This window comes from Hydra vulgaris, chromosome 09 (genome assembly GCF_038396675.1).
Source record: "Hydra vulgaris chromosome 09, alternate assembly HydraT2T_AEP".
NCBI classification, from domain to species: domain Eukaryota; kingdom Metazoa; phylum Cnidaria; class Hydrozoa; order Anthoathecata; family Hydridae; genus Hydra; species Hydra vulgaris.
In genome coordinates, this window is record NC_088928.1 from 491011 (window position 1) to 502500 (window position 11490).

Sequence of the window (11490 nt, forward strand, 5' to 3'; positions counted from 1 at the left end):
GCCCATGATTAATTATTGTTTAAAACTTGCGTACATATTCATCAATAAAATGAAAGTAAAAAACATTTTTTTTTTTCACTATTGTTTTATTCACAAACCTAAATAAATTTTAACACCTATTGGAATCTTCTACTTACTAATCCACATTTTATAAAGGACAACTCCTTGATCACATATTTTTAAAATAATTTTATTGAAGGTGATAAAGATTTTAGTGACTAAGGAAAATTTTTTAAATGATAAACTTACCTTCAACTTTTTTAAAGTAATCCCAAACTGGAGAGGGCATTTTAAAAATAAATTTTCACGCACATTCACTGAGAATTGAAAAACAACTGAACTGAGTAATTAATGAACTTCAATTGAGCACAAAATAGTCCATTTTGAGGTTTTTAAATAGACATTAACTTTTTAATCAACAACACACGCTGGACAAAAAATTAAAAAATGAACTTCTGTTAGAAAAATTGTATTTTTAATTTTGTGCTCGTTTTCAGTTTTTGAAACGATGCTGCAGTGAAAATTTAATTACTCGTTATAAGTCCAAATTATATATTAAATAGATCTTCTATACCTCATTAAAAAATCGAGATTGTTCATTTAGTGTCCGTTTTTAAAATGATTGTCTAGAAAGACAAACATTTTTTATAGACAATTCATTTTTGATAGCTGTAATTAAAATTGTTGCAATTAGTGCTTTGTCGAAGTCTATTTTTGTCCTTTTATAATAAGGCCATTAGAGATTGTCTGGTTGCTATTGTTAAGTAAGCCGTGCTCTGGAGACAAAAAAGGAAGACAGAAAAATCACTGTGAACCACAATAACCGCCAGGTTTGAAGTCTCCCCACATCCATTTTTTTTTTCTTATTAAGAAGTAACATAGTATATAAGTTAAGTAAAGGTATTAGGAACCTCCATAGGAATGGCTAGAATAAAATTTTTACACATCTAAACTTTAGATAAAAGGGGAGGGGCGGTACACCGTTTACTTTATTGAAGTTCATATATTTCACATTATTTCATAAAGAAACCTAATTTTTACTCTGTACTTGTGTACTCTTATAATATAAAGGCATTAAAAAAGTGTTACAGCATTTATATAACAGATTAAAAAGAAAAAGAATGTAGGTATAAAAACAACAACAAAATGCATTTAATGTGAAAAATATCTTGACTAAGCTTTGAAATACAAAAATAGCATTCTACTTTATCAATACTCAATTAAAAGTATTTTTGATGCTATTAAAATACTTTGTAAATAATAATTTTGACATAACTATTTATTAAATGTTGAAAATTCCACAACACTTGACTTTAATTGTTTAGCATAGTCTGGGTGGCTTTGTCATCTCTTATATTTATTCCATGTCTTTTTAAACTCATAATGAACAGATTCACCTGCTTGTTCAGAGTAAATTCCAAGCCCATTATCAGTATTGGTACTTTTTAGAAATGGCACAATATGGTTAACTGCAGTATGAACTTTCCACGTTAAATTCAAAGAAATGTTTTCAAAGTAAGTATTAATATATTCCCTTAAATTAGCATAAGACATCTTAAATTCAAAAACAACAGATTCAATATCACCAATTTTTTCTCCAAAGGTGGCTTGCTTCATTGATTGAAACTTTCTTAAACATTCAATTACTGGTAGTAAATCAAGCTTTCCTTGATCAGCAATACCACGAGAAAGAACATATAACTTATCTAAAAGTCTGTTGGCATTGTTGCCATCAAATCCAATGCCATGGTAACCTCTGAAAAATATGTAATTTGAGTTTTTAAAGCCAGGCCATAGTTTTGATAATAGTTTTCTAAAAGTTGTAACTATTCCGATTAATGTATGCAACTCAGGTACTGGAACTAAATTTTTAATAATTGTGTCTGGATCCTCTTCAAGATATAATAATCTTGGATTAATAACATTTTTATAATCAGCCATCTTTGATTTTGGTTTTCCAGCTTCTGTGTATTTACTGTAATGATAATAGAGGGAACCAAGAGTTAATTTCTCCACCGTCCAAAATACTCTCTCCTTCACACCACAAACAACTATATTTTCCAGCATGGTTCGTAATGCCAAACATTGAGTTTGCACACTTTAAATCAAATGCAACAGAATACTTATTATTTTGAAGATTAAGAGTATCAACTAATTTTCTAAGATTTCATTGTGTTCAGACACTCCTTCTACAATAGCAACAATAAAACAACGCTTAACTCCAGCATCATCAAGGTCAAGTTGGTTGCCAGTTTTATCATGCGGATTAAAAACATTCATAGTGACCTTTAAAAAACCTTGATCAGAATCCACAGCAACTCTTACAATTGTAGAAAGAGGGTCAATATTCCTTTCAGTGATTATATCATGTATAAACTCAATAATATTTTTAATATAAACCATTGATTTATTTACTATATCACCAGCTTCAACAAATTTTTCTTCTTTACATGAAAAATATTCATTCATTTCTGCTTTTAAAGCCTCTAATTTTTAACAATATTTCCTTCAATGCTACTTTGAAAGCCAAGACTTTTTCTAAATATAGAACACATTTTTTTGGTTTTACACTGAGATAGTTCTAAACATTTTATAAGCTCAATGATTGTTTCAAAAGATACTTGACTAAAATTAGCACGGTCACATTTATTGTCCGTAGTTCCCGCAACATGGTTAATGGTTTCCCATGAGTAGCAAATAGGAATTTTTCACCTCTAAAAATATTTTCCTTTTCCATTTTTGTTTTTAAAATACTTGAAGCGACACGTTCTGCACTTGCTGATCCCAATGCATATGCTGCATTATACTAAATTTTTCACAGCTTGAACATCACTACAAAGATGAATAATGCCTGACTTAACAACTCCATAACATTTTAAGCACATCCTTTCATTTTTATCTTCATTTAACTCAGAAGTAATAATGTTAATATCTTTTGATATTTCTGAAGTATCTGTTGTTCTTCTGATATCTTGACGGTTTATCTAAACAAAAAAAAAAAACTAAAACTATATAAATTAGTAATATAAAAAATATAACACAATAGAAATAAAACACATCGATGACATATTAGTTCCTAAAACAAGCTGTTTAAATGTTGTTTTTTTTCAAGTTTATTAAAGTTCATTGAGACAGCTCTTTCCATTTTTAAAAATAATAAAAAATAAAACAACTTTATTTAATTAAACACTAAGTCTTAAATATAGTTTTTTTTTAATTTTATTAACTAACCTGAGAAATTTGCTTTAGCCACTTATTAAGGTATTTTGTATCGTTTTTTTCCAAACAATAAAGGTTTTTATAACAATTGCTACAAATAACTTTAGGATGGTTTGCTAAATTTTGATCATAGCTATCCCAAATAAAGGTTTTTATTTTTCTTCAATAGCTTAAAATATTTTATGAAGCTTTGCTGACTTTTTACCAAAGATTTTAAAACAAACAGCACATAAATTGTTGACCGCCATTTAATAAAACTCAAGTCGTTGTGTACCAGAGTATGTCTAAAATCACAATACGCCGGTATTTGATTAGCAAATTATAGCCTTTTTTTTTTGAAAATGGCGGATATTTTTTAACTAAGTTAATTGGAGTTAAAGACGAAGGAGATTGTATATTCTTTTTACTAAGAATAGTTTTTAAGATAGGCCTAGCCGATAAATTAAACTATGCAGGAAGAGGACAAATAATTGGAATAGGAAAAATGTTAATTGCATATGTTGCTATTGGTAAGTGGTTTAGAAAAGACTTAAAAAAAGACTGAAAAATTACTTTCAATTTTGTTATGTTTCTTTGGTGCATAATTTTTTTTTTTTTAAACGTCTTCCATCAAGGCTGCAAGCAACCACTAATTAAAGTTAGAAGTTACTGGAAGAATAAAGATTGAAGATTGTAGAGCAAGATAACGATTGACGGACGACTTAAAGAATTGCAAATTATATGAATCAGGAAAGCAAGATGAAGGAAGCTTATTCCAAAGAGCTGATGATCGAGGAAAAAAACTTGAGGAATAAAAGTTTTTAGAGCACTTAGCAACAGTCACAGAAAAAGGATGAGACTTAATTGAATGACGAATAACACGAGAATGAATTTTAGTAGATGGCACAAGAGATGCTAGCTCTTTAGAGCAGTGTCCATTATAGTATTTGTAGAAAAGAGAAAGAGAAGCAACTTTACGACGATGAGATAATGGTTGGAGGTTGGCTGCAAGAGCAGGTCCAACTATGTTTACAATGCGTTTTTGCACCTTGTCTAAAAGAGAAAGGGCATCATTAGAAGATTCGCCCCAGATATGGCAAAAGTATTCCATACAAGGCCAGATTTGAGATTTATAGAGATAGAGAATAGAATCCGAAGTAAGAAAGTGTCGAGCTCATAAATGAGATGCAACCTTAGCAGATGCTAATTTTGCAACTGATTCGATATATGGTTTCCAAGAAAGATTGGAAGTAATACTTAATCCTAGAAGATGAAGAGTAGATGACTTATCGAGTACATAACCGTTCAAAAATATAGGAAGATCTAATTTATTGAGATAACAATTGGCTGAAATAATTGAGTTTTATATGTATTGAAATTCACCAACCACTGTGAGCCCCATGCTATAGCAGAAATGAGATCCTTTTCAAGCTCAAATGCCCCCTCCAAGCAATCAGAGAGTGTTGGTTTCTTATCACGACAAGATGGTTTCTTATCACGACAAGATGGTTTCTTATCACGACAAAATGGTAGTATCATCAGCAAACAATGCCATCTTAGATGTGAGAATATCTGGAAGATTGTTAATGTAAATTAAAAAGAGTATAGGGCCAAGGGTAGAACCTTGAAGAACCCCTGAAGTTACAGAATAAGAAGAAGAGTGCTGTCCATCGAGGACAACTTTTATGCTACGATTGGAAAGGAAGGATTCAATAATCTTAAAGATGTTGCCAGATACACCATAAGAAGAAAGCTTATGGAGAAGACCAGCATGCCTAACTTTATCAAAAGCTTTTGAAATGTCAAGAGCGATGGTCTTAACCTCCATACCTTTATCTAATGCACGATAAAACTTATCAGTTATTACTTTTAGCAAATCAGCTGTAGAACGAGAAGATCAAAATCCATATTGATGGTCAGAAAGTAAGTTATGAAATTCAAGATGAGAAATTAAGTGTTTGTTAATTAAAGATTCAAAAACCTTCCTTATGATAGGAAGAAGACTAATGGAATGGTAGTAAGACGAATCAGATTGCTCTCCAGAATTTTTGAAGATATGGATAACAGATGCCGCTTTCCAGCAGGCTGGAAAACAAGACTCTGATAAGCACTTGTTGAATAGTTTTGAGAGAAGTTTTGCAAAAGTGTTCTCCAGCTCCGGATATCACTTTTGCAAGACATTAACAGGTATGTTGTCCGGGCCACAAGCTGTAGAAGAGTCAAGGCAGGAAATCACTTTAGATACAGACGCTGGAGTGATAAGAATGTCAAGCAATGGATCAACCTGTTTGTTGTCAATATCAAGTAGAACACAACTAGTGGAATCAAGAGATGATATTGATGTAAAGTTTTTCACAAACAATTCAGCTTTGTCTTTAGGTGAGGTGACAAAGTCTGAACCATACAAGAGAGGTGGAGTTAAAGACTTGCCCTTATTATTAATACTATTAAAGATTCTCCAGAAATCATGTGAGCCTAATTTTTGAGATGAGATACGAAATTTCATGACCTGAGAATAGCGGGCTTTGGTGTTAGACAAAATCTTTTTAAAATGGTTTCTAGCAGTAATAAACAGAAGCCTGTTTTCTGAAGAATCGTTTTGATGATTGATATAAAAGTAACGGTTTCGATTGGCAATCACAGCAGCACAGTGTGAGGAATACCATGGAGAAGAGTGAGACTTGACCTGAAATTGTCAAGACGTAACAAAAGATTCCATGCCAGCCTGAATCCACGAAGTTATGTAAGAAGCACATTTGTCGACAGAAAGACAAAAGATTTCTACCCAAGGACCATCACAAATACAATCACGGAAAGAATCCCAGTCAGCTTTACTGTAGTTGTAAAAGGTGAAATAATAAGGGAATTTGGTGATGAAGAAAAATAAGATATTAGTTTTAGAGAGATCACACTGTGATCAGAAGCACCTTAAGGGTGAATGTGGAAAAACTAAGCACTGACTAGGATCAGAAACAAGACATAAGTTGAGTAGAGAAGGTAAATGATTCGGGTTGTCTGGTAAACGAGTTGGTCAATATGATCAGAAATACCATCAAAAAGAGTGCAGTCTTGAGATAAAGGAGAGCGATGTAGAACAAAGAGAAAGGCGATAGAGTGAAGTGGTGCCAAACGAAAGCATATAAAAGAATAGTCTGTGGATTCAAACCTAGTTATACGACAAATGGGTGAATTCTTACGAATATAAATCCCCAGGCCAAACATGTGACTATTGGAGTCTTTACGAATTAAAGGAAGATAACCATCAACACTAAGATCCCAAGATGAGATAGCTGAACTCAAATTAGTCTCACAAAGAGCAAGTAGGTCTGGTGAACTTTGCAAGAGATAAGACTCAACAGAAAAAAAGTTACTTCGAAGATAGTTTAAGAGAAATTGGTGATGATGATGGTTTTTTGTGTTTTATAGTTTTTGGTACCTTATTCATTTTTAAATTTGATTGAAGAACTTGACTCAAAGCATAGATAGTACTCAGAACACTGTTTAATAGCCCAAGCTATTGCCTCATTAATACTAATAAACCCTAAGCCGTAACAAAGGGCTCCAAATGTGGTCTCCGCAATTCACATCAAAAGTACAAACAGGGACACCATCCATGCGCAACATGGCGCTGCTAATACTTTGATGTTTTTCAGCTGTTGATGGAATCAGCCTCTCAGAGAGCTACCACAGAGTTCGGGAAACCTTAGTATCAGCCGGCCTCCAAACCAATAAACTGAGTTTTATAGCTGTACCCTCATTAGGAGATAATAGAATGAGTTGCCTAATCATAAAAATAGACACAAGCAAAACCCATGCATTTAGTCAAGAAAATCCAGCATTCAACATCCTAATCTGGAAACAATGTATTAAAAATACATCTGCGCCAGTCTAATAGATGAAGAAGGTGCGAGGATGGTTAACAGATAAAATCTGTTTACCCCGTTAAGTTTTTGCCGAGAAGGCCTTCAACAAGACAGTAGCCGGATCCATTTAACATCTGCCCAAGATGAGTATTTTTATCGAGACACCATCTCTAGCCTTTACTCAACCAAGACCCCCAAGGCAGGTGGTGTTTTAAGTTGTAGTTGGCATCTCCTAGCCTTTGTCTAAAAAGGCGTATCCTACAAGGCAGCAGGACAGGAAGCAGTGTGTACTGGGTTACATGTTACCAGTAGCAGGATAACCTGACCTGACCTGAGTGAATTAAATAACTAATTTTTGTGCAGAAGCTGTGAAGTCAAATAAGAATGGCTTTGGCAGGCATGTGATAGAGATGGTGGAAGAAAAGCTAATAGTCGTAGGCACCAAATATCATTAGCTAAACACGATTCAATAACAATCAGCTTAGCCAATACTAGGAATTTTTTTCTTTAAAACTTAATGTGTTAGTTTTTGGTTTATGTTTGGTGTTTGCAATATGTATATTTAACGGAGAAATTATGTAAATTAAATAAATAAATTTTTACACTTGTATCATACGTTTTTGTTTTTTTCTATAAATTTCAATGTAGCAATGCAAATCATCTATTTGCAATAACGATCTAATGTTGCATAAAACGTTAGGCCAATATACAACATTTGTTGTTGAATATTATATATGTTGAGTATAGAGCTAATTTACAATAACATTTGTCTGACGTTGTATACAATATTAACCCAATGTAAGCTTGCTATCAGGGATATATATATATATATATATATATATATATATATATATATATATATATATATATATATATATATATATATATATATATATATATATATACATATATATATATATATGGGCAATTCCATTTTAACTTACACGCGCAACAACTTATATTATTAAATATTTGTCTATTTAAACTGTTATATAAATTTTAGGCTATTTTGTATGAAAGCTTTTAGTCTAAAGAATAAAATAAGCTAAAAGGTTTTGAGTCTGGCCAAAAGTAGACGAACTTATTACTGAAAATGCCAATTAACTTACCTTACATGGAAAACAAGGTAAATAAGTTGCCTCAACTTTAAGGTCAGATTATTGCGAATCAGTGAAGCGGTTTTAAATTCTTTTTATTTTTTAATGTTTAAATAAAAATATTTATATAATTTTTATTTTTATTTATTTATGTATATTTATATGTCATTTAAAATAAGAATACAAAAACAAATTAAAAAAAAACAGTAATATAAATAAATTTAATTAATATTAAAAAATATTTTTTTCAAAATTCTCCTAAATATAAAAAATTTTTATATAGGGTAAAGTAGGGTAATTTCGGCAGGGAGATAATTTCGGCACCCCTTCAAAAGACACCTAAAAATATTTATTTATTGGAATATTAAAATTATAGTTGGGTATTGTAGTAAGATAAACAATTTGATTTTTACATTACAGGTACGTTAATTTATGATTATTAGCTTTTTCTTAACATTTTTACTTTTTTGAAAATGCAGGATAAATGATCTTTTCTCTGAAATTTTTACCAAAAGTTGTTATTTATTTTATTCAAAAATATAAACTGAATAAAATTTGAGCTACAATAAGATGAAACTCAGAGAATGTTACAAGATATAAAAGTTTCCCCAAGGACTGCTCTAAGGAGATAATTTCGGCTTATGAATAGTTGTTAATTTCGGCAGCGCCGAATTTGCCGACCTGTTGTTTCTTTGAAACCAAAATGGAAATAAGCGTTTTAACTATTATGTAAAGAAGTTGGTTTTAGTAATTTAGATAGTAATAAAATAATAACGAGTTAGTAAAAAAGTGAATTCTTTAGTGTCTGTGTGAAACTTGATGAAATATTAGTTCCCCACAATATAAATTAAATTTATGTCATATTTAATAACATGTATATAATAAGTTATTAATGTATTATATACAACAATATACATATATATATATATATATATATATATATATATATATATATATATATATATATATATATATATATATATATATATATATATATATATATATATATATATATATATATATATATTGTTATATATATACATTATTATATATATTATATGTCATAAAATTATTTATATATATTATATTATATTAATTATATATATTATATGTCATAAAATTAATTTATATTGTGTATATTATTATTAAGATATTAATAATATATTTGTAATAAATGTATATAATATATATGTATATATATATATATATATATATATATATATATATATATATATATATATATATATATATATATATATATATATATATATATATATATATATATATATATATATATAGGTATATATATAGGTATATATATATATAGATATATATATATATATATATATATATATATATATATATATATATATATATATAAACATTATTTGACAGCATCATATAATGGGTTCAAAATGTGTAAAATATGGTAATTGGTCAAATGAATCGTTAAAACTAGCAGTAAATGCAGTTTTAGTTGATGGTTGCTCGAAATATTCTGCTGCTAAACAATATAAAATACCAAGGCAAACACTACATGACTATATAAAACGAGCGTCTGTTGATAATTGTGTTAAAAAGTTAAATGCAGGACACCCAACAACACTCTCAGCTTTTCAAGAAAAAGAGCTTGTAGAAGTTCTTCTGACCATGTCACAGAGATTATTTGGCCTGTCTCCAAAAGATGTGAAGCAAATGGTATTCCAGTTTTGTGAAGAAAATGGTATTATTCACAAGTTTAATTGTGGAACTAAGTCAGCAGGAAAAGAATGGTTTAGGGGTTTTTTGAAACGTCATAATAAACTCTCTGTAAGAGTTGCTGAATTAACGTCATTGCATCAAGCCATTGGATTTAATAGAATAAAAGTTAATCGCTTTTATGATGAACTAGAAAAAATAATGTTTAATGCCAATGGAATGCAGATTATTCCACCATCAAACTTATTCAACGTAGACGAATCCGGATTGTCTATATGCCATAAACCAGGAAAAGTTGTTGCCCTGAAGGGAAAACATAGTGTTGGCGGCTTAACAAGCTCGGAAAGAGGAAAAACAATCACAATAGTTTGTTGCCAATCAGCAAGCGGATTTTTTGTCCCTCCAATGCTGGAGGGACAAAAAATCCGCTTTGGATAAAACCCCAGTTGGTTCTATTTCTGGTGGCAGCAAAAATGGGTGGATAACAACTGGTTTGTTTGAAAAATGGTTTGATCATTTTTTACTAGCAGTCCAGCCACAGTCAAGAAACCAACCAGTTCTTCTAATTTTAGATGGACATTCAAGTCATAAAAAAAATGTTAGTGTTATTATAAAAGCTCGCGAGACAAATGTTATTATATTATCACTTCCATCCCACTGCACACACAAACTGCAACCACTTGATGTTTCATTTTTTAAAAGCCTCAAAATATTCTATGATCAAGAAGTTGGTACTTGGCTTCGTCATCATCCAGGTCGTCCTGTAACTGAATTAGAGGTTAGTGAATTATTTGGAATAGCTTATGGGAAAGCTGCAACTGTTCAAAATTGTCAGTCAGGGTTTAAAAAATGTGGAATATATCCATTTGATAGAAATGTGTTTACTGAAGAAGACTTTGCTGCAGCTAAGGCTACTGATCACTCATATATTGTATCAAAAATTTCAAAACCAAATATTACCTCTGAAATGCATCCTACTCTCGACAATGGGTTAGACTCTGCTAAAGATTTAGATCATGTTGATTTTGTCACAGAATGCATTATTGCTTCTCAAAAAGGTAAATCATTTTAAAAGGTGTATTATTTTTACCATCTTCCACCATTTATTTTAAACACAGATTTAATTTGTTTTATATCAAGCAAAATAATAATTTTTCTGTTGTTTTATTAACCTAAAAAAAAATTTCTTAAAAAATTTGTTCAAATTTCTTTAAAACATTTTAACTATTTTTTTATAATTTACATGTTGAATTTTATTCATCTTCTTTAATTAAATATTTTTATTTAGAATCTGTTTCACCAAACTTATCATTTACACTTCATAAGTCATTAGAATTAGCCACCTCTAATGAAACCTCACAACCTCATGGTGTTACATTTGGATCACTAGCTGGACTTGAAATGAAAAATACAAAACGAACAGGTATAAAAAGGAGGGTAAATCATGCTGAAAAAATTACTGGATCACCATATAAATCTCAGCTAGAGGAATCTTTAACTTTGAAATATAAGAACAGGCAGCCACGTAAAAAGTGCATTAAAAAAGATATATCTACACATCAAAAGGCACGTTTGAATAACCTTGATGCAAAAGGTGTGATTAATAAACAACTTTGTGCAAAATGTCAATACAG

At 30.3% G+C, this 11490-nt stretch overlaps 2 protein-coding genes across 3 annotated transcripts in view; one reads left to right on the forward strand and one right to left on the reverse strand.

Annotated features, from left to right (window-relative positions):
* Positions 1 to 1147: 1147 nt before the first annotated feature.
* LOC136084469 (uncharacterized) lies at positions 1148 to 3513 on the reverse strand. The gene is made up of 2 exons (XM_065804427.1): positions 3232 to 3513; positions 1148 to 2984 (listed from the first exon to the last, which is right to left on the reverse strand). Exon 2 carries the CDS (start codon positions 2065 to 2067, stop codon positions 1345 to 1347), a length of 723 nt encoding a protein of 240 aa, XP_065660499.1. The 5' UTR covers positions 2068 to 2984; positions 3232 to 3513; the 3' UTR covers positions 1148 to 1344.
* Positions 3514 to 9537: 6024 nt separating this feature from the next.
* The window catches only part of LOC136084470 (uncharacterized), a 2317-nt gene continuing 364 nt past the window's right edge, over positions 9538 to 11490 (forward strand). The window contains exons 1-2 of one of the 2 annotated variants that reach the window (XR_010640570.1): positions 9538 to 10914; positions 11145 to 11490. The exon at positions 11145 to 11490 is cut by the window's right edge and continues 364 nt beyond it. Coding sequence is in view for 1 of the 2 variants with exons in the window: in XM_065804428.1 (XP_065660500.1) it covers positions 10824 to 10914; positions 11145 to 11490 (437 nt within the window). In the remaining variant the exon portion in view is untranslated. The remainder of the gene's footprint in view (positions 10915 to 11144) is intronic. The other variant, XM_065804428.1, reaches the window with a different exon arrangement.

Excerpts from the sequence above, each read along its gene's own strand:
- LOC136084469 (XM_065804427.1), bottom strand. The coding sequence starts at position 2,067 with ATGCTGGAAAATATAGTTGTTTGTGGTGTGAAGGAGAGAGTATTTTGG.